Source organism: Balaenoptera ricei, chromosome 15, assembly GCF_028023285.1.
Source record: "Balaenoptera ricei isolate mBalRic1 chromosome 15, mBalRic1.hap2, whole genome shotgun sequence".
Lineage (NCBI taxonomy): Eukaryota > Metazoa > Chordata > Mammalia > Artiodactyla > Balaenopteridae > Balaenoptera > Balaenoptera ricei.
This window is the reverse complement of record NC_082653.1, coordinates 13,764,508-13,791,784: the sequence shown is the minus strand read 5'-3', so window position 1 is coordinate 13,791,784 and position 27,277 is coordinate 13,764,508. Positions and strand designations below refer to the sequence as shown.

Genomic DNA, 27,277 nt, shown 5'->3' with positions numbered 1-27,277 from the left:
GACAATACTAAGTGTTGACAATGATGTGGAGCAACAAAGATCCTCATACACACTGCTAGAAGGAATGTAAAATAATACAACCAATTTGCAAAACAGTTTGGTAAAATTTCTTATAAATTTAAATATAAACCTACTCAGTGATCTAGCAATACCAGTCTTGGGTATTTATCCAAGAGAAATGAAAGCATGTGTCCACACAAAGACTTGTATAAGAATGTTCACACTGGCTTTATTCATAACAGCCAAAAACTGAAAACAATCCAAATATCCATCAACATCAACAAAGGGAATGGATGAATAAATTGTATGTTGATACAATATTGTTACCAGACTTCCCTGGTGGCGCAGTGGTTAAGAATATGCCTGCCAATGCAGGGGACACGGGTTTGAGCCCTGGTCCAGGAAGATCCCACATGCCGCAGAGCAACTAAGCCCCTGTGCCACAACTACTGAGCCTGCGCTCTACAGACCGCGAGCCACAACTACTGAGCCCGCATGCCACAACTACTGAAGGCTGCGCACCTAGAGTCCGTGCTCCACAACCAGAGAAGCCACTGCAATGAGAAGCCCACGCACCGCAACAAAGAGTAGCCCCGGCTCGCCACAACTAGAGGAAGCCCGCGCGCAGCAACGAAGACCCAACGCAGCCAAAAATAAATAAATAAAATAATTTATAAAAACTATGTATTGATACCACTCAGTGATAAAAAGAAACAAACCACTGATAGACACAACATGAAAGAATCCCCAGGGCTTCCCTGGTGGCGCAGTGGTTAAGAATCCGCCTGCCAATGCAGGGGACACGGGTTCGAGCCCTGGTCCGGGAAGTTCCTACATGACGCAGAGTAATGAAGCCCGTGCACCACAACTACTGAGCCCGCGCTCTAGAGCCTGCGAGCCCCAACTACGGAAGCCTGTGTGCCTAGAGCCCATGCTCTGCAACAAGAGAAGCCACCACAATGAAAAGCCCGCGCACCGCAACGAGGAGTAGCCCCCGCTCTCCACAACTAGAGAAAGCCCGCGCGCAGCAACGAAGACCCACCACAGCCAAAAATAAATAAATAAAATAAAAAAATAAATTAAAAAAAAAAAAAGAATCCCCAAAATATTACACTGTGTCAACGTAGCCTGGCATAAAAGAGGGCACTCTGACTCCACTGGTATGAAATTCTAGAATGTGTAAAACTAATCTCTAGTTACAGAAAACAGAATAGTTCCTTTTCAGGAGGGTGGATTGACTGGAGAGGGGCAACTGGGAATATACTGGGGTGATAGAAATGCTCTAGGATCTTATTTGGGGTTGTAGTTACAGAGGTGGTTACACATTTGTCAAATTCATGGAATGTACCTGTAAAATCTGTGCTTTTTATTTTATGTAATTATTCCTCCATTAAAATAAGGTTTTTTTTAAAAGGACAGGTAAAAGCATCATATAGTCACAAGGCCCTGTGGACATCAGCTCATACCTTAAAATGCAGGTACTCACTGCCCCCTGTTCACGCACGTCAGCAATCTATACACCAGTATTCTCGGCTACTGGCCCTGATGCATGAAAAAAGAGCCTGATTTTTTATGAAGGGCAGGAGAACGGGCAACACGCACAGCACTACTCTCGTTCTTGAGCGTCATCTAACCCACTCACCCCCGTTATAAATGATGCAGTTGTGCAAAATCCACTTTGCGTCAGCCAGGAAGGCTTCTGTGCAGCCATACGTTTTCTTCTTAGCGTTCTGGGAAGAAAAGCCACGGAAAATAATCACCAGCGAGTCTCCATAAGCCACAACCAGTAACACCTGCGTCCCCACGTAACTTTCTTAGCAGTCGTTTGCCAAATTAATTAATGCTTCTACTCATTTCCCCAGGTGCTATTATAGTTGAGATCTATAACTCTATAAAAATGCATTCACTGAATTCACCACACTGACTTGAATTTTCTCATCTTAGAGCACTGTCATCTATCAAGCAGCTTCTTCCACCAAACCAGGATATTTTATATATTTACATATTTATTATTAATTGTACAGCCTCACGTAAGCCTCACAATTGAAAACTCAAGGTAAGCAGTCACTGTCCCCATTTTACCGACGGGGAAACTAAGGTATGGTAATGTTAAAGGAACTAATCAAAGTTCCAAAGCTGATAATTTAGGAAGCTAGGATTCCAACCTTGTCTTTTTGGAATTCCTTCTTTTGTTTAATACCGTTAAGGGTGTGTGCAATTTTCCAAAGCAGGCTGGATTTACTGTTTTGGGGATCATCAATGCGTACAATATAAAGTAATGTTTTCTCCTCATCCATGCTTTTCTTTAACCATATTTTGGTGCCAGCAATTTGAAAATCAGCACCAGGATGACATACACAATCTAAAATGTTACATGTGTAATTTTTCAGCATGGAATTTTAGTTTGAACCTTTAAAAACACTTTCAGGCATTAAAGAAATACCCTTATCAGTGAAATAAGTCAAGATCTAAGAAGCCACTTATTCACTGCTAACATGAAGATCTCCCAGACACTTAATTTTCTCTCCTTCCTTCCTGCTGCTCTTATTAGCACCTCCAAAAGAAAGGGAAGGGTAAGGCTCAAATCAACCAAATCACTAATTCTTAGAAGCTGTGACTTTCTCAGATAAAAAGCTAGAATCACCAGCAGAAGTATAATACTATTTGGAGCTAAGCAGTGGATTTCAACACCCACTGCAATCCTTGGGAAACTGTTACAGAAGAAGTTAGGGGAGTGAGAGTTCTTCCATCCAAATAAAAATGGCACAGAACCATCTAACTCGAGATGGGGCACGGGAAGTGAGGGAGGATCTTTAATCATCTTGACAATTGGCTTTCTGATGGAAGCCAACCTTTTCCAATGTACAAAGGTCCATGGGATGGAAGATGTATTCCGCATAGTCGGGATGCTGTTCCAACGGAACGGGCTTCTGGAATGCATCTGTCTATAAAAGAAAAGATGCACATACACAAACCCATCACTGCTATGGAAGACCAAGCATTAATACCAGCAATGTACTTTAAAACGGAGACAACTTTCCAGAAAATACAGTTCTAAAACTTTCTACAAAATAGGCCCTTGAGAAGCTCCAAACTGGTTCACCTTCAAATTCTGCCTGGTTATCAATCATCATGGGTCCAGCTGTGTTCCAGTTTTGTCATTTGTTTTCAGTACATACTCAAGTAAAAGGTCCAGGCCTCTTCAATTAAGATGGACAAGAACACGCTATCAGTTACTTGAGACCTGAATTCTGAAGGAGGCTTATCTACACACTGAAAATGCCCATAATCAAAACTGACTGGGGGTGAAATTTGGCTACACCTAGAGATGACACACCAAATAAAGTTCCCCTGAAGTGCCAACAGATATCTTACACATGGGCGGAAATTTTAGTGAGGTTTTGCTCCTCCTTTGAGAAGCCAAATTACTTTCAAAGCAGAGACTGTGTGGGGACTTCCCTGGCAGTCCAGTGGTTAAGACTCTGTGCTTCCAATGCAGGGGGCGCGCGTTCGATCCCTGGTCAGGGAACTAAGATCCCACAGGCCACGTGTCACAGCAAAAAAAAAAAAAAAAAAAAAAAAAACCAGAAACAAAACAAAGCAGGGACTGTGTAAAGGTTTTGTATCTTGATCCACTTTCTTATGGAGTAAGAATCAGTTCAAAATGCAAGGCCTGGTTTGTTGATGGGTACTATTTACTTATCAATAAAAAAAAATCTAAAAGATTTCATTAAACACCAAATTATGCTCAAGCAAGGCATCTGAACGGATTACCATTTGCAGTCATCCAAGCTCTCGCTCATCCAGAATCAGTTTGGTCATTTTAAGTTAAAAGGATGCTTCCACAAAAATCAGCAACTTTCTGTTCTGATTTTGTAAACAAACAATTTACATAAGAAATTAACACCTTCTTTGATTTTTCTTTTTGGTTTATAATTCCACAGTGTTGACAAATCTACGTGAATCAATTCTTCTTGTCAAAGTCTGTTTTTTTGCAAAACTTAGGCTGTATACTTTTGCTTCCATTGACAGAGATTTTGTGAAAGAGACAGGTTCTCAATTTAGCAACCCCCAACTGGCATGCTCTGAATTTTTTTCATTGTGATATCAAATTTTGGAATATAATCTCAAAACTAAAGGTTCTACTTTTTTAAAGAAATGAAACCACAATGGCTACTAAAAGCACTCAGAATCTACATTTCATACATTTATTTGACTTAGAAAGCAAACTCTGAAGAGTTTCACAAAGGGTCACCACTAGCCCATATGGTGAAAAAGAACCCTACCCAAGAACCCAAGTGTCGACAGGAAAAATGTCATAACATGTTGATTACCTTGTCATAACATATTATTTTTAAAAACAAGGTTATTTTACTGCCGTCTTTCTGAAACCTGTCACAAAAAACTACAAAACCACCATCACAGCTACGGTGATATGACTGGGACTTCTGGGCGGGAAACCACGGAGAAGTACACCGCTTGCCAGCTGTATGCTTTCACATACAGATTGTCCTTAAAGGGCAAAGGCTGTACATCAAATCCCGTTTCAAAATTCTCACCCTTTACAGGAATCTCACTGGTTGAGTTTTACCTGAAGGTTCCACCATTAGGCCTTGATTACAAAGAAACTGGGTTGTACTCAGCTCTCTCATTGAAATGGAATTCTACTAACTCCTCCTTACCCGATGCGGTCTGAGGTTTCACTTCGCAACCACTCAGAATTTTAAATCTCCACCAGCTTTCTAATGTATGTCATTTCCTGATTAAACTCCTTGGTCTCACAAAGTGCTCACTTTTGAGAATTAACTTAATGCCGTTGTGCAATTTAATTTACAGGTATCTGAATCTGGGCACGCAAGACCCAAAGAGTAATAAGCACAGGTGTCTGAAAAGCTAAGGCAACTACAAGGAACAAAAATGGTAACAGAACAAAGGTCACTATTCTCATTCACACTTATAACAAGAGGAAGTGTCATCTTACCCCTGGCTGTTTCATTTTCTGAATGGCAAACTTGAGCAGGTAGGATAACTGTTCAATGGTGAGCATTGTCATGGCTTTACTCTGAGTCTCGATGCATTCTGCTACTGTAATCTTCTACAAATCAAAATCACACAAATATCCAGTTAGAAAAAAAAAAATTACGATCCCATGTACTCATTTCCCTTTCCTCCTAATTTTCCAGTAAGTTGACACGTAAAAAATAATTCCCATCTAAATGAGACCAGTTGTTTCGCTTGACGAGCACTCCAATCTACTTGACCTGGGTGCTGGATCAGTGGATAAAAATTAGGAAGCACACTGATCCATCGATTACCTCATTAAGAACTGTTTTTAGCTCATGTAGACAATATAATCTGAAAAAAGGGTGGGGTAGGCAAGGACCTGAAAAATCATCATTGCTATAACCTTGGTTTTCAAGAATAGGACATGAAAGGCCACTGATGGTTTCAGGGTAATCTCTTCACACAATGAATCAGCCACTTTCCTTGATCCTCTTAAGGTTCTGGGCTGTCTTTCAGGAAACTGACAAGGCATTAATTCAATGACATCACGGTTGGCAAGGGACAGTCTTCCCTGTAGAAAGAATCCAAGGGATGGTAGTGAACTAATAATAAAAATGACTTCATTCTCCGTCACCACTGATGTGAACCCACTCAGGACATTCCGGCAAATTACCCACGGAGCAGTCTAGCTGTGTATCTCTGTGGGAAATAAATGTCACTTTGTAAGAGAAATTCCCGTCAAAGACATGTCTGACACCAGATTCTGCTATGTAAATCTGGTACTTGATCTAAGAGCTTCGGAATCCTTAGGTAGCAGCAACAACAAAAATAGTAAAATCAGATGCTATCAGCAAACACTCTTGAACCATCTGTGTAGGGAGAGCTGAGAAAAGTTTTCTCCAATTAATTTGGATTTCATTTCCATTCTTCAGATCTCCGGATCCTCCAAAAGGAACTTCCAGGCGTGTCTGGTTGGTTGTTGAGAAAAAGGGCAACATAAGAGGCGCTCATAAGCTGAAATCAGTCCGTGACGCACGGATCTCACTGCTTAGCTACCAGGGCCAGAAATAGCTGGTCTTCCCAGTTGACCACCTCACCAATTCACCACTGGAAGAAATTCAGGACTCTAAATCTTAGACATAGAACACCTGTCTGTCTGAATTCCAGTTCATTTCTAGGTAACTATCCACACTCAATACTTGGGTCACCCACTCAACTGTCATTCACCTCTTCTCCCCCAGCCCTGGCCACGTCCTCCTGGTTGGCAATGGCCGGTTCCCACAATACAGACTGAAAGTACCAAACATTTTTGAGCCTTTCCTGTGTGGGGACTGGTGGTCCAATCCTGACCAATGAGGCCAAGGGCGTGTCAGCGGGAGGCTGATGGGCAAAGTCTTCTTTTTTTTTTTTTTTTTTTAATTAGCACCTTTAATTATTATTTTATTTATTTTTTATTTTTTATTTTTTGGCTGTGTTGGGTCTTCGTTTCTGTGCGAGGGCTTCCTCTAGTTGCGGCAAGCGGGGGCCACTCTTCATCGCGGTGCACGGGCTTCTCACTATCGTGGCCTCTCTTGTTGCAGAGCACAGGTTCCAGACGCGCAGGCTCAGTAGTTGTGGCTCACGGGCCAAGCTGCTCCGTGGCATGTGGGATCTTCCCAGACCAGGGCTCGAACCCGTGTCCCCTGCATTAGCAGGCAGATTCTCAACCACTGCGCCACCAGGAAAGCCCCAAGTCTTCTGCTTGATAAAAACGGGCAAAGTCTTCTGCTTGATAAAAACGGATTGAGAAGAGACACTCCTCTCAGAGGGATTGTTATCTAGTCACACGTGATAAAACCCAGCAGCCACCTTATGGCCATGAGGGACACACTGCCTCATCAATGAAATGCAAAGAGTCTGGCTCTGAACAAACGCTGGCCTAGCCCTGCCTCTGGGTTCTTTCTACACACGATAATAAATCTCTCTGGTTTCAGCTGCCTTTCATCAATATCTATTATTTACAGCAAAAGCATCCTATCTGAGCCACTATCTTCTCTGCAAAATTATTAAACAATTGGGAAGGGAAGGTCAAGACAAAAGAAAATAAATGAAGGTTCCAGTTCCCACATTAAATGCAGGATGAGGTCAGGCTCTGAACAGGAGGAGGGCATTGCTGAGAAATCTCTCTGTCTATAGGAACCCAAAGAAAACCAGTGACCACCTTTTGCAATTTTAGGGGCAGAACACCATCAAAATGTCATCATCATACTGACCTGGCCTCTACTTTCTTTCCACAGATTTCTTTTGCTCCATCCACTACACAAAAGCAGTACTACTGACACTGTCCTAAAGCTTGCTTTTTTCTCCACTATCGACAGCTGGGAGAGCTTTCCAATTCCTACACAGAAAGCATCCTCGCGTTTGAGATCTAATGCCAATATACCTTTGAATCCAGGTGACATTCCATATTAAAGGATTTTGTAGATTACATTATTTGGGTTTTTTTTAAATAAATCTATCTACCTATTTATTTATTTATGGCTGTGTTGGGTCTTCGTTGCTGCGCGTGGGCTTTCTCTAATTGCGGTTAGTGGGGGCTACTCTTCGTTGTGGTGCGCGGGCTTCTCATTGCAGTGGCTTCTCTTGTTGTGGAGCACGGACTCTAGGCGTGCAGGCTTCAGTAGTTGTGGCTCGCGGGCTCTAGAGCACAGGCTCAGTAGTTGTGGCACACAGGCTTAGCTGCTCCGCGGCATGTGGGATCTTCCTGGACCAGGGCTCGAATGCGCGTCCCCTGCATTGGCAGGCGGATTCTTAACCACTGCACCACCAGGGAAGCTCTGTTTTTGTTTTTAATTTGTTTTTGTTTTTGTTTTCTAGATGACATTCTTATTTTCAGCATTTTGAAAAAGCATCATAGTTGGAAGTTGCTGAGACTAGAAGACACCTCAGAAAAGTGGAAACCATGATAACTGTTTTCATGAAGAGCGTTCAGGCTTTGCTACAAATGAAATATGCACGTTCCCTTCACTATGCCGTGTGCTTCTCCCTTGGGTTCTGTACCTGCAGCCCCCTCAGCCTGGAAGGCCATCTCCCATGGCCCCACGGCTCACTCCTTCCCCTCTTCAAGTCCTTCCTAAATCTTAAGAGGACTTCCTGGACCTCGTCATTTAAAATGGAAACACTCTGCACCCCCCTCACTCCCTATTCCTCACTTTCAATTCATTTTCTCTAGAACATTCTTCTTCTAACACACGGTATACAACTTTATTGTGGTTTTTGTCCTTTTCTCCTGAAAAGAATGGGATTCAGGCCTCTTTTTGTTCACTGTTGAACCCCTAGTACCTCATAGGCACGGGAGAAACAGTTGTCGCGTGAATAAAAGCATCAGATGGCAACCACGTGGGACATACAACCAACACTGGTCTTCCCAGCTTGGCTATTGCCGATAATTCAATGATGCAGCAGGAGACAACATCCAAGAAGGAAGAAAACAGCTTGGGATCTTTTCAAAACATACAAAGTGTCAGAAGTTTATAACTTCTGGAATGTTCATTATAGGAGAATCAGAGAAGGCTGCAGATCTCAAAGTGATCCAAAGACCCAGGAAGAATCAAAATCAATATTCAGTGCAGGGGACCTTCCTGGCGGTCCAGTGGTTAAGACTCCACACTCCCATTGCCGGGGGCATGGGTTCAATCCCTGCTAGGGGAACTAAGATCCCACAAGCCACGCAGTGCGGCCAAAAAAAAAAAAAAAATCAGTGCAATTGTCTTTCCAAGAGCTGAAGTGCTAAGGCCGTTGTCTATGTTGGTCCAAAAAAGGGGGTGACCAGGATAGAGCAGATGGAAGGCAAGAAACTTCTTTTTTCTTTGTGTTTAGATTATTTGAAAATTTTGAAATAGAAGGAAGAAAAGAAAGGAGAGGAAACGAGGCAGACAATGCATTCATTCAGCAGGAACTAACCTCACATTCAGGACAAAACCAGTCCCCCTCTGGTTCCGATGTCAGTCTCAGACACTTAGCGTGATAAACCCGGGGACAGAGCTCACAGCAAAGGACTTGGCCTTCCCGGTGACAAACCCAGCAGTAGAAATCATTTCGTCCATCCTGCGGTACAACATCAACAGGGTCTGTGGTGAGTGGCTGCTTCATATAGTAAAACGGACCATGTCTTAGTTCTGACTGAAATGTAGGCAAGAAAGACAGGTTTGGTTTCAAAACAAATGTGCATTCTCAAAAGGAATTTGAACAAATACATCAATAACAACAGAAGAAAATTAGAGCATTTCACACATTCATTAAAAAGCTATCTTGAAAAAAAAAAAAAAAGCTATCTTGGGTTACTCTACTTAATACAGAGTTTACGGGTCATTAGATACTAAGATTTATTTTTCTTTCTTGTATTTTAAGAGGCCATGGATTGAAAAGCTGGTGTCTAAGAGTTAACAGGCAGCCCTAGCAGGACAGTACAATGGTTACAACCCAGGCACACCTGGGTTCAAATTTAGCTCTACCAGCTGCATGACCCAGGGCAAGTCTCTTAACCCCTCAGCTTCAATTTTCTCATCTGTAAAATGGAGATGATAATAACTAACATCACTGAATTGTGGCTGGAATTAAATGGGATCGTATAATGTATGCATTTAACACAGTGCCGCCATTACAAATATTGCTAATACGGTTAAAAGTCCAACATATGGAAGTCTAAATGTACAAAGCCAAGAAAAGTATGGCAATTTGCCCTGGGAGTCTTTCAACAACAGGCTTTTGGAGAATAGATCCATTGGAAATGAGTCACCAAAAATGATCATTCATTTTTTTAAGTCTACCCCCAATGCATAAAGTACTTAATAGCCAACAAGAGGCTTTCCTAAAACCATGATTCTCCAACATGGTTAAGTCCTGGTGTTCGCAGAGAAGCCACATCTCCTACTGAGAACGAACGAAGAATGGCAGAAAGATGAGACGGGGGGTGGCCAATTCACGGCCAAAATAGCAAGAGAAACGGTCCCCTAGTGATACGTTATAGAATCCAGCAGAGCCACCCCCCGAACTCACACAACCTCTCGGAAGAAACTCGTTAGGAAAATGCCTACTGGAAACCAATATGAAATCCTGTGTAGGAAGTATGAGAAAGTCTGGCGGTAAGTGTCAAAATGACCTGGTAATCGGCTGTGTGACCTTGAGAAAGCTACTCAACCCACTTTAGCCTTGATTCCATGGACAACAGCTTAGCCACAACCACAGGGCCTACCTCTGAATAAACCTCCTTGTATAACAAGCTTTTTCCTGTCTTTCAGTAAAACATTACAGTTTCCTCCATAAAGATCTCATATATTGGTTAGGGGCTGCATAATTCTTGTTGCTGCTGTGAATAGGACCTTTTCCAATTACAGTTTCTAAATAAGTTATCATTGGTATATAGAAGTGCTGTTAGATTTTTAATACTGACCTCATATATAAACAGTTCTGGTAGTTTATTGATTAAAAATCTTACCATCTCTAAGTAACATTAGTTTTGTCTGTCCGTGTCTAATATTTTTACATCACTTTTCTGTTTTCCTTATTTTACTGACTAGGACCCCCAGGATAACAGGGAAGAGTGACCAAGATTGCAGGCACCCGGGCTTCCCTGGTGGCGCAGTGGTTGAGAATCTGCCTGCCAATGCAGGGCACACGGGTTCGAGCCCTGGTCTGGGAGGATCCCACATGCCGCGGAGCGACTAGGCCCGTGAGCCACAACTACTGAGCCTGCGCATCTGGAGCCTGTGCTCCGCAACAAGAGAGGCCGTGACGGTGAGAGGCCTGCGCACCGCGATGAAGAGTGGCCCCCGCTTGCCACAACTAGAGAAAGCCCTCGCACAGAAACGAAGACCCAACACAGCCATAAATAAATAAATTAAAAAAAAAAAAAAAAAAGATTGCAGGCACCCGTCTCGCTCCTGGTTTTTATTATGAAGTTTTAATGTTCTCAAAATGCCTGCTACTTCCACCTTCCTTGATAAAGAGCCTCACAGATGCTTATTTAGCAGATCTTTGTGAACCAATCCTTCTAAGCCTCCCGACTCTCATTTCTACTGAGAAAACAGCTACGACTTATAAGGGCAATTGCACAATTCTTGAGCCTGGTTACTGCCCTGTTTCAGTTCAACATTTAAAATAGAGTGCTCTCCTTGGTTTCCAGAGAATTAACATCATCGTTACGCTATTCCTTCCACGTTACGTTTTTCAACATACTGTCACACACACCATCTTCATTTTGTCCTCACCATCACCCAGAGAGGTACTCAGGGGAGACACCACTTAGTCTTACTAGACAGATGAGAAAACTAGGTTAAAAAGACTTATCTGACCCCCAAGCCCAGAGCAAGGACTCCCACCCAGGTCTCCGAGCACTTTCTCTCGTCCCTGTGCCCCACAAAAGATGATGCTGGATGCAGAAGAGATTCTGATGATTAAGTGACCCCTCACAGAACATTCTCTGAAATCCAAAATAACTTCTGCTTAAACAAACTTATGGTTACCAGGGGGTAAGGGGCAGAGGGCGATAAATCGGGAGATTGGGATTGACATATACACACTACTACTATATATAAAATAGATAACTAATAAGGACCTACCGTACAGCACAGGGAACTCTCTACTCAATACTCCGTAATGGCCTATATGGGAAAAGAATCTAAAAAAGAGTGGATATATGTATATGCAGAACTGATTCACTTTGCTGTACACCTGAAACTAACACAACATTGTAAATCAACTATACTCCAATAAAACTTTTTTAAAAATAATAATAACTTCTGCTTAATGCAAAAAGCTGGAGAGGAAAAAAAAAATCTGAAAATTCGGAAGACAGCTAGAATAGAGGGGACATAAAAAGATAACAGCATCTAGAGCAAGGAGTTCTCAATTCATATGACATCTTGGGCCAGAAAATTCTTTGTTGCAGGGAGCTGTCCTGTACACTGTAGGACGTGTAGCATCATCCTTGGCTAGATGCCGGTGGCAGCCCCCCTACCCCCCATGCACAAAATTATGACAACCAAAAATGTCTCCAGACATTGCCCAATGTCCCTGGGCGGGGGCAAAACTGCCTTCAGTTGACAGCCATCCATGTAGAGGATCTGCTATCTGCCTAGGAAAATGGTTGTTTGAGTTTCTATGGAGGAGAATGTTAAGGGGGGCGAGGGGGAGGGGGAGGAACGCCCATTGAAAGATAAACTGTACATATCAAGCAAGCAGAACTATTTCTAACCTGAGTGGGGTCTTCCAGGATGCTTTGTGGCTTTTGCAAGATAGCTGTAAGCTGTATTTCAGGGCCCAACTTCCTTTCAGTAAGTTAATAATAGGATAGGAAGAGTCATTAAGACCTAAATGAAACTAGAAGAATCGAATATGACAGCTCAGCTCCCTAGCCGGCAACCTAAGTCTTTTCCATCTAATAGAAGCCGGGGCATTGCCACTTGAGAAGCTTCCCCCGCCCCCTGTCCCTGCCCCCTACCCTCACCTGGCCAGGGGTGGGCGTTCCTGGGAGGACCATGAGGAGGGAGGGCCAGGTTGTCCCTTACTCTTTTCAGGAGTTTCATCCTTTCCCGAACAGCAGCTGTTGCTGAGAACTAGCTGCCTGGTAATCGCCTTGTCAATCAGATACCTGCCTTCTCTACTGCTTGTGTTTCCAGCTCCGTAAAAATAATCTGATAACAAATACAGAACATTTAAAAAAGGAAAGGCAAATCCTTTCAGGTAGAATGAGTTTATGATTTTTCTCCCTCACATGCACAAGGTGCGTTCCCAGCCTGCTAGTAAGGCAAGCAGGTTACAACCCGTGTTGCTATGAGATTAACTGCAGGCTGTGAGCACACATGTTCACATTCCCTGCTTCTTCCACAGGCCGGCTTAACGAGAAATAGACAGGCTTGTTCATTCACTTCTGGAACACCTCAGTCTACACCAGGAGCCAGCAATCTTTCCCTATAAAAGGATTCTATAAAGATAGTAAGTAAACAGTTGAAGCTTTGCAGGTCGTGTGGTCTCTACTGCAATGACTCAACTCTTGTCAAAGGAGAGCAGAACCGACTGCAGATGAGATGTCACTGAGTGGACGTGGCTTTGTTCCAGTAAACTTTATTTACAGAAACAGGCTCTGGGCCGCACCTGGTCTGCGAAAACCAGAGGATGGGTGCTGGGGCTGTGTGTGAGCACAGGGTACATGTCTGGAGGGCCAGGGGCTGGGGGGAGAGGACCACAGACTCAAATTCCTTCTGGGGCCACATAGGGAACACAGATGAATGAAAACAGTCCTAGTGCTGGCCTGCATTCTCCTGCATTTGATAAAAGCACAAGGACTGCAAAATAAAGAAAGACTGCTTAGCCCTGGAGTGTGAGGATGGTGCTGGCACTCAGCCTCAGTGCTGGCGAGACGGCGGGAGGGGCAGAGCACGAGCCCGGCTTCAGGGCTCTCAGCTCCAAGTGATCAAGGCCCCCAGGCAGACACACACACTAGGGCTGCCTGGCCTCAGGGAAAAGCAGGCAATCCTGCTGTCTGTCCCCTGACCTGTCTCAGCTGTTAATACACTGCCCCCACCCAACAAGGAACTCCTGTGAAATGTCCCAGTTTTTAAGACAATGCATGGGCCCAGCAAAATAAGTCCTGGCCCACCTCTTTATACTACGTATACCCCTGCACTCAGAGGAGGCAAGAGGGGCCCTGTCATTTCTGTGCCATACTCAATCAAAGGTACACCTAAGGCCATTTTGCACAAATCTGTTAGCAGATTATTGTTCGATCCTTTAATGAGAAAGAAAAGACAAGAGGTAAAGAAAAGAGGGAAAGAGGGAGGGAGGGGAGGGGAAGGGAGGGGAGGGGAAGGGAAGGGAAGGGAGGGGAGGGGAGGGGGAACCTCCCAAAAGGACTCAAACTCAAAATGTCCCAAGAACTACAGATTAGATTGGTATTTTACAGTAAAGGGCCAATGTCACTTGGGACAAGGTATTTCTTGCCGCATCTACCGGAGGACATTTAGCAACCTGACCCTCCTCCACACAATGCCAGAAGCACCCTTCCAGGCTTTGGGATGTCCCCCACAGGCAGTCCCAAGAAAAAAGCACCTATATGTTTTCAAACCTTTCCTAAGAGGTAAAATCACTAGACAAAAAGGCTGTAAAAAATTAATTATAGGACTTCCCTGGTGGCGCAGTGGTTAAGAATCCGCCTGCCAATGCAGGGGACACAGGTTCAAGCCCTGGTCCGGGAAGATTCCACGTGCCGTGGAGCAACTAAGCCTGCCACAACAACTACTGAGCCCACATGCCACAACTACTGAAGCCCGCGTGCCTAGAGCAACAGGAGAAGCCACCGCAATGAGAAGCCTGCGCACCACAACTTAGAGTAGCCCCCGCTCGCTGCAACTAGAGAAAGCCCGCGCGTAGCAACGAAGACCCAACACAGCCAAAAATAAATAAATAATTTTTTTAAAAAATTAATTATAAACCTCAGAATACTCTTTCCCCTAAAAATAAAGTGTGTTCTAAACCTCTTCTTAAAATTCCCCTAAAAGTAATGAATTCCCAATATATGAAAAATGGGTGAAACCTTAAATCAACGGACAAAGGATTCATCTCCAAAATATATAAACAGCTCATGCAGCTCAATATTAAAAAAACAAACAACCCAATCCAAAAATGGGCAGAAGATCTAAATAGACATTTCTCCAAAGAAGACATACAGATGGCCAGGAAGCACATGAAAAGCTGCTCAACATCACTAATTATTAGAGAAATGCAAATCCAAACTACAATGAGGTATCACCTCACACCAGTTAGAATGGGCATCATCAGAAAATCTACAAACAACAAATGCTGGAGAGGGTGTGGAGAAAAGGGAACCCTCTTGTACTGTTGGTGGGAATGTAAATTGATACAGCCACTATAGAGAACAGTATGGAGGTTCCTTAAAAATCTAAAAATAGAATTACCATATGATCCAGCAATCCCACTACTGGGCATATACCCAGAGAAAACCATAATTCAAAAAGACACATGCACCCCAATGTTCATGGCAGCTCTATTTATAATAGCCAGGTCATGCAAGCAACCTAAATGCCCATCGACAGATGAATGGATAAAGAAGATGTGGTACATACATATACAATGGAATATTACTCAGCCATAAAAAGGAACGAAATTGGGTCATTTGTAGAGACATGGATGGATCTAGAGACTGTCACACAGAGTGAAGTTAAGTCAGAAAGAGAAAAACAAATGTTGTATATTAACGCATATATGTGGAACCTAGAAAAATGGTACAGATGAATGAGTTTGCAGGGCAGAAATAGAGACAGATGTAGAGAACAAACATATGGACACCAAGGGGGGAAAGCGGCAGGGGGTGGGGGTGGGGGTGTGATGAATTGGGCGATTGGGATTGACATGTATACACTGATGTGTATAAAATGCATGACTAATAAGAACCTGCTGTATTAAAAAAAAAAAAATTATTCAAGTCATCCAATGATGGAATGACCCAGTTGATTGTATGACTAATTTGACCAATAACAGAGTGATGTGAGTTTTAAAAAAAAAAAAAAAAAAAAAAAACCCGTATCTCCACTTCATAATAAAACATCTCTACCAAAAATGGAAAAATACGGGTGGGGGGGGCGGTTATTATGCTAGAATGGCTTTCTTTTTAGAACACTAGAACAACCTCAGAGTAAAGAAAAACAAGAAGGAGGTGGAGACTCTTGATGTATACCAAAAATCAAAAGAACCTGAACGCCTAAGACCAGAGGCAGAAGGAATGAGCAAAGCTGGCAGGGTATGACACATAAGGGAGGGGTGGGGAGTGCGGAAAACTAGAGCACACAGGCCCCGTGTCTACAGAGCAGGCTCTACTCAGCTCCTGCTATTGCTGGATTTTTCTGAGTTTTTATAGGAACCCAGAAATACAAGTTGTTATTTGAAATCTCATGATCTTCAAATGTTGGTGACTAACAGAAATTATGTTGGTAAAACCCGGCATATGCAGACGTACGTTTTGCTTTTAATTCCATAATTTTTTTCAATTCTATAATCTAAAAGAGGAAAGAAAAGGGAAAGGGAAGAGAAGAAAAGAAAAACATGCCCAGAAGAATTTTTTTTTAAAGATTTCAGTTCCTCTTAGGAAAACAGACTGTGCTTGAGGGAGGGTGCCCCCTTCTATGCAAACACTACAAGCTGGAATGAATTATGGGGTCAAGGGTCAGGAATTTCTTTTCTTTACAGTTAAAGGCTATTTCTCTTTTGCCAACTCCTGGCCATTCAGCCCCAGGGAGTTTTAGATGTGAAAAACAAAAACCTACAATCAACCTTAGAATGTTTCTAGTCCAAACCCTATTTTACAAGGTAACTGAAGCTCAGAAATGGGAAAGCAACTGACAAGGCCCCACAGTGAGTTTCCCAGATGCAGTGGGACAGGAAAGAGTCAGGTCTCCAGGTCTGGAGCCCTTCCCTCCAGAGCCATGGCTCCGTTAACTCTTCTATCAGTACTGCAGATAGGAGAATCATCTTCAGAAGCATAACCGTGCCCTGTGTCTGGTCACCCCTGCTCTGTTCCACATCCACAGTGCATTCTGTATTCATGAGCTCCCGCCCTGTGTCCAACGCTGGGGTGAAAGCAGCCACTGGACACTGACCACTTTCTGAGGCTCCTACCAGAGGGGGACAGAGATTTACAAACACACCATTCTGGTCACGAGGCTTAAGTGCTATACAAGTGGTATGAACACGTGGATGAGGAAGGGAGAGAAGAAAATGTGTGCACTGCCTAACAGTTGATTAGTTTCTAGAGAGAGATGTGAGCCAATTCTTTGTTTTTCTTAATGTCTTCTATCTTTTTCTTTTTTTTTTTTTATGTGAGCCAATTCTTAAAAGGACAGGAGGAAGTCACAAAGCACGAGTGCATGTGTGCACACACACAGAGGAGCCACTAGGAGACTGTCTCTGTCCAAGGGGGACAACATCTGCTTCATGACTTACGGGAACTGGTAAGAGAGGGTTTGCCGTAAATTAAGGTTTGAGGATTATTTATAGCCTTCATGTTTCTTTCTTAGTCTTCAAGCTCGACAGCTATGGGATGGCTCCTGGGTGACAGGGGTGGGTGGTCACCGGCTTCAAGCCAGCCAGGCAGATGTAAGCTTCTTACTCACTGTGAGGCCTTGGGGAGGTGACTTAACCTCTCTGAACCTCTGTGTTTTCATCAGTAAAATGGACACAACTGCAGCCCTTCCTCACAGCATCATTATAAACATTAACGCAGAAAAAGGCTTACAACAGGATGGGCACACTGTAAGTTCTGCTTTTAGTATTATTCTCACCAACACTATTATTATACATGTTTTTTCAAATTGCAATTCCTCCCAGAAGTTTACTTAGAACTCACCAGTTTTTCCTCCTATAATAGGATTCCCAATTCATTAAATCTGGGCTATTCAATGCAGAAGCTACAAACCCAGAGGTGGCCACTTAAATTTATTAAAAATTCAGTTCCTCAGGCACATCCACCACTTTTGTAAATGCTCAGTGGCCACACATGGCTTGTGACTATCCCGCTGTACAGTGCAGGCCTAGAACATTTCCACAGCTGTCGTTTAATTATTTCACGGATAGTCTGGGTGATTATTCCTCTTAATGTAGACTCCGGCTTAACTTCTTTTTTTGTTTTTTTGTTTTTTTTATTTATTTTATTTTTGGCTGCGTTGGGTCTTCGTTGCTGTGCACAGGCTTTCACTAGTTGTGGCGAGTGGGGGCTGCTCCTCGTTGCAGTGCGCAGGCTTCTCATTGCAGTGGTTTCTCTCGCTGCGGAGCACAGGCTCTAGGCGCGTGGGCTTCAGCAGTTGTGGCATGTGGGCTCAGTAGTTGTGGCACGTGGGCTCAGGAGTTGTGGCTCACGGGCTCAGTAGTTGTGGCTCACGGGCTTAGTTTCTCTGCGGCTTGTGGGATCTTCCCAGACCAGGGCTCGAACCCGTGTCCCCTGCATCGGCAGGCGGATTCTCAACCACGGCACCACCTGGCTTAACTTTAATTATTATTATTTATGTCACTTAGCTCAATTCCTCTTCACAACAGCCCTGCAAGTTTGGTAGCACTAAGATCATTATTCCCATTTCAGTAAATGAGAAGACAAGGCACAAAGAGGTTAACTTGCCCACAGCCTCAAGGCAGCAGCAGAGCTGGCACTTCACTATGTAATTCTGAGACAGAAAATAGATTCACGCACAGAAACATCCCCCTCTCACAGTCCTGGTCATTTAACCATTGCTAGGTTTCTTCCCATGAAAGCAACAATCTTGTTTTATTCAACCTCAAATCCCCAGGGCCCACTTCGGCATCCATAATCTGCACAAATCGATGAATACATCCCAATGGATCCCCGCTGAAAAGGTATCAGACCTGTTGGACATCCTGTTTCCTCCAACGCTAGGAGACTTGACCTCATAGTACACTAAAACACCTCTCATTTTTTTAAGTCAGAAGAGTAGCTAGCCTGCAGCAGAGAATTTTAGAGCTAGAAGGTTCCTAAGACAAGATCCAAGATGGCACAGATTTTTGCATCTAGTTGACTGGTCCTGGCTGCTGAGGGAGGGTGGAGTCTGCCAGAGACTGTGCACTCTGCGAAGGGTGCATAGTGACCAAGTACCCAAGTCGCAGTGGGCAGTGGGTAGGAGGGCAGCTGTCTCTCACCACAGACCTAAACCCATTCTTTTACAGATGAGAAAATTGAGACCAGAAGGGAGCATGCCTCAGCCACACAACCACCTCCAGGCAGAGCTCGGCACTGTCCTACGGGCACAGCCTAGGAGGGCAACACCCTCAGGCCACATGGGCAAACAGTCCTAACATGGGGAAAACGAAATCCAAGGAAAATCCCCAAATCCTAGAGCACGGTATCTTATCTGGGTCACTGCCCTTGTCCCCCAAAGAGATCTGAAAAACCCACTGGAAATTTCTGCACAGGCCCACTTTGAGCTGCCCTTCTTGTCCTATGCAAATGACAGCCGGAGCAAGGCAGCTTGCTAAATGCCAAGCACACCGGCAGTTAGAAAAACGACAGCCTCTGTCCCCCGGGTGTGGACGCCATTCCCAGTGGCCTTTTACCTGCTCTTTATTGTTATTGTTCAGTAAGCCGGGTTTCTTTTTCTTTTTAATGGGGCTTGTTGATGTGTCCTGTGGCGAGTGGCCATTGGAGGAATGCGGAGGGCTGGGGAACTTTCTTTTCTGGGCTGTTCTCTCTGTGGAGCCAGGATCTGAAAGAGACACACAGGACCACATATTTTAAAGCAATCGGGGAGGACTAGGCCCCGCGGGAAGGGGGTGTTAGGGACACAACCCATTTTGTCCCCAAATCTAATGCCATTTTAGTGACCTTCCTCCTAGAATATACTTCCCCCCCACCCCCCATCTTCATTGCCTGTCTCAGAGGTCAGTCGGTCTTTCTTTAGCCGACGTAACATTTCTGTAAAAATTTTAATTTGCTGCCAAAATATAAAAATTAAGAAACTTCAAATAATACCCTAGATTTGGGGCTTCTATTTAAAAAAAAAAAAAAAATCAGGGCCTGCAGGGCCTTATGGGACCAGATAGAGCTGAATACCAGCCAGCCACTTTTTAGATGGGAAAATGCCCCCCATTTTGTCACAGTCCCCACCCTTCCCTACTGTGTCCCTGTTGACGAGTCCATGACCCAGCTGCCGTGAGCTGTCACACACCCATGCCTGATGGCAAAAGCAGGAAACCATAAAAAACAGACCAAGAAAAGAAGGCCACACACTTCAAGAAAATGAAGGCAAACATACTTCGTGGTGGAAAACAACATTTATTCATGTTTAACAGGTTAAAAAAAGTATAACTGCGTAAAAAAAATATACCCCACCCACCAGAGTCCCCGCGGCCCAGTCACCAGTAGGCGTCATGTTTGCGACTCTCCTCCAAAGAGATCAAACTACATTCTCACCCGATTCTCATCTGAAAAATGCCAACCCCACCCTTGTCAATCAATCCATTCCTTTCTAGCTTTATTCTCCCAGCATCTCATTAAAACACATACATTTCCACCACCATCCAATCTTCACCTGCGAAGATTTGAATCCATTCCATGCCAGATGGCTGCCCTGTTAGCTTAGGGAGGATACAATGGAATGCCCAGGGGCACCTTCTGTCCTTGAGGAATGAAAGCTACAGGCACCAAAAGAGGAGAAAGCTATGCCGAGAGCACAGGTGATGAGACGGGATGCGGAGTCCGGAAAGATGACTATCCACAAAGATGGTCTGATGACCTTCCCTGTCCAGGGTTACCTCTCAGGCAAGTCCCAGCACGCAGGCTGTGCTATGTGTCACAGCCCTTTGTCTGGACAGGAGCTGCTGAGGCAGATCAACAGGGTCCAAGATGGCCACATGCAAGGCCTCCTAGTGGTTTACTTTTTTTTTTTTTTTAATTAATTTATTTATTTATGGCTGTGTTGGGTCTTCGTTTCTGTGCGAGGGCCCTCTCCAGTTGCGGCAAGCGGGGGCCACCCTTCATCGCAGTGCGCGGGCCTCTCACTATCGCGGCCTCTCTTGTTGCGGAGCACAGGCTCCAGACGCGCAGGCTCAGCAATTGTGGCTCACAGGCCCAGTCGCTCCGCGGCATGTGGGATCCTCCCAGACCAGGGCCCGAACCCGTGTCCCCTGCATTGGCAGGCAGACTCTCAGCCACTGCGCCACCAGGGAAGCCCTAGTGGTTTACTTTTGACTGAAAGCTGGAGCATCCTCCAGCAGGCTCATAAAGACAATGGACCACTTTTGCCAAATCCAATCTACACAAGGGAATTCCCCAGGCTCACCAGGCGGACTGCAGGAAAATCCTGAACAAATGTTCAGGTTGCTGCACTGAGACACAGCCCCGAGAGGAAATTAAATGCTAACCACAGACACCTTGAGGGAGAAGAGACCCCAGAGTCAGGGGACCATCCCACAGACATCAAAACAGCGGCCTGGAGAACCCAAAGGGTTGTCCCAGCAGCACACAACAGCTAGTTAGCGGGAAAATGCACTAAAAAGATGCAGCCTGGGATTGGCAAGTTTCCCCAGAGAGCACCTCCTCTCATTCCCACAGGGATCCTCAGCCCACTTCCCCACCATTCACTTTCTCTATAGGGTCTTTGACCCAACCATCTCCTCCTAGAAGCACGTCTATAGACATGGTCACAGTGCAGCAAAGCACATGCAAGATAATTCAACTGCATCACTGTGTGTTAATTAAGACTAGAAAGGACTTACGTGTCCACAAACTGGGAGCTGGCCTGATAACATACTGCGGGATACAGCCATGAAGAAGAATGAGGCACCTCTAGACAAACAGACGTATGACAATCTCCAAACTTCTGCATCAGGTTAAAAGAGCAACACATGAAAATACCAAGGGCATTCTTCACAGAACTCGAACAAATAATTTTAAAATTTGTATGGGAACACGAAAGACCCCGAATAGCCAAAACGATCTTAAGAAAGAAGAATAGCGCTGGAGGAATCACGCTCCCTGACTTCAGATTATACTACAAAGCCACAGTAATCAAAACAGTATGGTATTGGGACTTCGCTGGTGGCACAGTGGTTAACAATCCACCTGCCAATGCAGGGGACACGGGTTCAAGCCCTGGTCTGGGAAGATCCCACATGCCACAGAGCAACTAAGCCCATGTACCACAACTACTGAGCCTGCGCTCTAGAGCCTGCAAGCCACAACTACTGAGCCCGCGTGCCTAGAGCCCGTGCTCCGAAACAAAGAGAAGCCACCGCAATGAGAAGCCCGCACACCGCAATGAAGGGTAGCCCCCGCTCGCCGCAACTAGAGAAAGCCTGCGTGCAGCAACTAAGACCCAACGCAGCCAGAAATAAAATAAATAAATTTATCAAAAAAAAAAAAAAAAGCAATGCATGTCTAGCACCATTAACAGACTAACACACACAGCCCAAGAAATATGCGGGTTTTGTCTTTCTCTTTTTTTGTTTTTATCTTTGTTTTATTTTGTCTTCTATTTTTTCCTTTTTTAAATTTTTTTTGAAAAAGATGTTTTATATATATTCTTAATTTACATAAGCCTAAAATATTCCTGGTTGAACACAAGAAATACAAGCTCTTAATGGAGACCGACCGGTGGTTGCCTCAGGGGAGGAGAGCTTGCAAAGGGTGGGGGAGGGATTATTTTCCACCATGTGCCCTTATTTATCATGTGCCTGGACTACTTTATCTTAAAAAGGAAATATTTAGAAGGTTCAGCGTCACATAAAAAAGCAGCAGGTGCAAACCAACGCCAGTAATGAGCAAATGACAGAGACCTGATTCAGGATAAAAGACGTCACCAAATGGACAAACTTGGGGCTGATCAGCGTGAGCGTGCAGACCCCAGGAAGGAGTTTGGGATTTGTTCTACGTGGATCTGATAAACCCAAGTAACTCTGCTCAAGTGTCAGAGGATGGGCATTTAAGAAAAGCATTTTGGGGGCTCAAAGGAGATGTGTCCCAGAAGAAATGGCACCCTAGCCAGGCAAAAAGGGAAAGCCATTGGGCCAAGGTTTTGATTTCACATGTATTATTCCGTTTGTGGACAGATTTTGAAAGAGAGCACGTGAGCAACGTCAGGCCAGTGGAAAGCTAGGAACAAATTCAGGGAAAAAAACAAGTAATGCTGACCCTTGAACAACACAGGGGTTTGGGCTTCGACCTCCACACAGTCGAAAAATCCACGTACTGCTACCTCTGCCTCAAAAACAAAGGAACTGATAAAGGACTCACCCAAGGGCGGGAAGCCGAAGCAGTCTGGACAGAATCAGGACTCAAACCCTAGATTTTTGTGACTCCACATAGTGTGGTCTGTAATCAAACACAAACTTTCCCCTACACTTAAAAGATTGGTCAAATGAAAACACAGATACTCTATTTACTGAAAAAAATCCACGTGTAAGTGGATCAGAGCAGTTCCAACACGTCTTCTTCAAGGGTCAACTGTAGTGTGTCGATGTTTCTCAACGGAGCACTAGTGGATTTTGGCAGGGACGGCTCCTCCTCGTTGCCAGGACAACCTCGGCCCCCTCCCACCCACTGCCACTGATGCTTCCAAACACTGTGACGACCAAAAGTGCCTCACATACTTCCCAATCCCTCCCAGGAGTGGTACTAGCCTCCTGGAACACCGCAGAGCTGGAGCATGGGGCATAGTGGACGAATCCCACAGCCCAGCCCACACCTGGTCAACGCCTGGGGCCAGAAAGGTCTCCAGCTCCTCCCACTGCAGTGTAAGTCATTCACCTGTGGCTGAGATCTCCTAGGATGATGGTTCCCCAAGAGCTGTGCTCACACAAGCAGCAGCAGTATCACCTACGAATTTGCTAGAAATGCACATTCTCAGGCTCCAGGCCAGATCTACAGAATCAGAAACTGGAATAGGGCCCAGTGATCAAGGGGTTTAACCAGCCATCTGGAGGATTAAGGTGCACACTAATTCGAGATGCTCTAGGGTGTATGTGTGGGGGATGGAGTGTGAGTTCCCCAGCCTAGAGATTCCTGCTCACCTCCTCTCCTTCCTCATCGCTACCTGTAGGGTTGGTTCAGAACCCAGGAAGCGAACGCCAAGCAAGGAGGCAAGGACAAAGAATGAAAACAGCTAAACACATGACCCCAGGGACACATCTGTAAAATGGGAGGAGAGATGGAGAAAAGGAACAGACCAGTTCTTACCTGGAGCCCATGAAAATGCTTCAGGGCCCCATGATCCACATGCCAAGGTTCCGTACGTGGATGCAGTTTCTTGGGAAGAGGGGCCATAGCCTACTTCACCTTCTCACAGGAGACATCAACTCTAAAGATTAAAAAACTACAGGGCCGGGCTTCCCTGGTGGCGCAGTGGTTGGGAATCTGCCTGCTAATGCAGGGCACACGGGTTCAAGCCCTGGTCTGGGAAGATCCCACATGCCGCGGAGCAACTGGACCCATGAGCCACAGCTACTGAGCCTGCGCGTCTGGAGCCTGTGCTCCGCAACAAGAGAGGCCGCGATAGTGAGAGGCCCGCGCACCGCGATGAAGAGTGGCCCCCGCTCGCCGCAACTAGAGAAAGCCCTCGCACAGAAACCAAGACCCAACACAGCCATACATACATACATACATACATACATACATACATACATACATACATACATAAATAAATAAATAAAACTACAGGGCCAGAGGATCGTAAAGTCTCTTTTAACTTCGCAATTCTTTAATTCCGTGTGAAAGCGGGGCGGGGGGATCCCTAGAAATGAATATACTCATAAGCCATTGAGCGCTAAGGAGACAGTTTTACCTAAGGCCACCAGGAAACGAAAGGGCAGCAGTGAGAGGAGGGGTCTGCCCCAAGGCTGCTCATACCTAAGAGGGTCCTCAACCCTCTAGTCTGAGCAAAAGAGAAAAACCCCAATTCCATTGCTGGTTACAAACACACCGACTCCCTCCAGAGTTAATGAGCGTTCAGTGGCTGTATCCAAGGGGTAGAAATTTAATAGATTCCACAACAGACACATCTGTCAACAGCAGAGGCTTCCACTGAAGCCTCTTAGGGAGAAAAATTGAGAAATGCTGGCTGGATTCAGTGTCCTTCCCAGATATGAGACAGCAGGCCAGCATTCTAACTTAAAAACCTACCCACTCCAAAGGAGGCTAGGCCTCTGCTGGTGATAGAATGGTGGGTGGGAACCTTGCTGTAGTCGTGGTAACAAAGCTGCCTTGAGGACCTTTTCCAGAAAGCTGAGTCAAAGGTTTTGTGGGGTTTTTTTTCCTCCCCTCTTTAATGATTTAATTCTGACAGGTACATATTTCTAAATGCATTTCATGTATAAACGTGAATGATGACACACAGCCACTGTACAGTGAATCACCAGGGAAACGGTTCACCCTTGATCTGAAAGACCCTCCTGGCAAGTAGCAGGACCTGGGATTCTACAGGCTGGACCACCCCCTCCATCCCAAAATAAGTCCGGTTCTGAAGGAGTTAACGTGGGCGAGGGAGTAGAGCGGTCGAGAAGAAAAGGCCAGAGCAGTGACTCAGGAAAACAGCTTGGTATGGAGCAGGAAGCAGCAGAAGTTTCCCCTCCCGTGCCATTTCACTGAAATCTTAACAATAGGGCGAGGTCTACTGGGTATTTAGGAACCAAGCATGTGATGACATCCTCCCTGAACCTGTGCCTTGTGATAGGTCAGAAATAATCCTGCTCGGGCCTTCCTAGATGTCCCTTGACCTAAGGGACGCCTTCCTTCAAGATAACCCAGCCTCTTAGCTTTCCTGAGCCTCGGGTATTAACAGCTAAGATGTTCTTGTATTGCACACAATGCACCAGACCCTGTTCAAAATGCCTTTCACGTCCTTCCCTCTAAGTCACCCACCCAAGATCACACAAGTAGCCGGGCTGGGATCTGAAGGAAGGCAGTGCGGCTCCGAAGGCCCAATGGGTGGCCTCACCCCAGGGAGAGGTCTGTCTCAGCTCTGCAGCCCAAAGACTTCCTAATTCAGGGTCTCAAAATGTTTTAGGAGTACACTCTCATTTTGCCTTCTTCCTTTCCAGCTGCAGAAGGTGTGGGCTGTGGGGATTGGAGAGCTCCAGGAACCTGGAGAAAAGTGGAAAATCATGGTGTGTCACTTGCTGATGATGCAAGTTTTCTCCCAAAGGCGCTTCCCAGGGAGCAGATTCACCTCCCGACCTTCACTGGTGGCACCACAGGCTGGTCTACACCACAAAACAGGCTGGGGGGCTGCGCGGCCATCTCCCCTCCTCCAACACTGCTTCCCAGTGTCCATCCATCCAGGCCAGGCACACCCCACCCCCATTCACATCCGGCGCCTGAGTCACAGCACTTGCCCTTCTCCAGAGTCTAGGAAATGACACACCAGTTACAGGGAATTGTCTCCTCCGGAGAGAGAACGGGCCCCAGCTGAAGGCCAGGCACTTCCCCTGCACTCCAGGGCCTGGAGGACCGGCCCTGTGGTGTGTTTTTGTGGGTGTTAAATTTCCTTGATGAGGTCAATGGCAAGATCGACAGGGGCTGAATGAAAAGACTCTCGGTCAGCAGGCCCGAACCAGCAGCCAAGGCCATGGAAGTAGGGTGACCAACCACTGGTTGACTGGAGATGGACAGTCAAGTGGTCACCCTACAGTGAAGTCAGGCCGGGTGGCAGAGGATACAGAGTGGTCAGGACCTAGTCCTGCTGCCACCCTGCAAGCTCTTTAACCTCTCTGTGCCTCTGGTCTTCCTTCCGTCACATGGAGATGGTGGTACCCCGTGGAGATATCCACAGATTAAACGAGTTAATTCATGTGATGCTCTTAGTGTAATACCTGGCAGAGAGGAAGCACTCAATAACAGCAGCTGTTTTTTTTTTCAAGCCACACGCATTCCTCTTCCTCCTCCTCTTTTCCCTCTGCCTCCTCCACCACCATCCCTCTCCAAAAGCAGAGCTGAGTTCTCCAAAGTGCATGTTAAATCAATGCCACAGCTTCAGTTACGGAAACGCCAGCCTATATAAAGTGGAGCCGGGAATCAGCCCAGGGCACGATTTCTCCACGTCCACCGGACCACGCAAAGTCCAGGTTTCTTCCTGTAACGGCCAAGGCAGGGGCAGGGGCCTGTGCGGGCTCGGCCACGAGGACACGCGGGGTAACTGCCAGCCCTCGCCACGGCCTCCCCCAAATGTGACCACACGCTGCTCTCCAGGAGCAGCAGAGCCTAGCACAGTGCATCATTTCAAGGCGTTTCCCAAAGACACAGAGCGGGTACCTTAACAGACCTCCCTCCCCAGGAATCTTAGGGCCCTCTCCAGCCAGTAATTACATCCTAATGAAACAAAAGCCCGGAATGTCCCCCAGGCCCGGGACCAGAAAAGGAGAGGAACTAGGAGCAAAGCATGGGGGTGGGGAGGGCACATCATTTTTCTTGTCACAGACAATGTCCAAGCCACAAGGAACACGTAAGCGACAGAAACTCTCAGGCGAATAGTTTGCTGACTCGGAGCATCTCCTGGACCCACAGGCTCTGGAAGACGGGGCCGCAGCCTGGGCCTCCCCGGGGAGAGGCTGCACTGGCCTAAGCTGGGCTCCTAAAAGGTCTCCCGCGTGTGACTGTGAACTTCCAGATCAGGAAAAGAAGGGCTGGAATGGAGATGAGGCAGTGGGAGGAAGAGGGTCACTCTCAACTTGGAGGAAATGTCACTGTACCAGGAAGCCGGGTACCGCAGAGGCCAAGCAAGCGAGG

General features: G+C 45.6%; 1 protein-coding gene across 25 annotated transcripts in view; it reads right to left on the bottom strand.

Annotated features, from left to right (window-relative positions):
* Positions 1–27,277, bottom strand: part of ZMYND8 (zinc finger MYND-type containing 8) — a 161,003-nt gene that overhangs the window by 70,484 nt on the left and 63,242 nt on the right. For 16 of the 25 annotated variants that reach the window (XM_059898479.1, XM_059898485.1, XM_059898488.1 and 13 more), the window contains 5 exons: positions 19,117–19,265; positions 8,947–9,165; positions 4,982–5,095; positions 2,853–2,945; positions 1,643–1,730 (listed from right to left, as the gene is read on the bottom strand). In XM_059898479.1, the coding sequence (XP_059754462.1) occupies positions 1,643–1,730; positions 2,853–2,945; positions 4,982–5,095; positions 8,947–9,165; positions 19,117–19,265 (663 nt within the window). Of the gene's footprint in view, positions 1–1,642; positions 1,731–2,852; positions 2,946–4,981; positions 5,096–5,407; positions 5,460–8,946; positions 9,166–12,490; positions 12,510–19,116; positions 19,266–27,277 lie in introns of those variants that run through there. The other 9 variants (XM_059898491.1, XM_059898494.1, XM_059898498.1 and 6 more) reach the window with 5 other exon arrangements.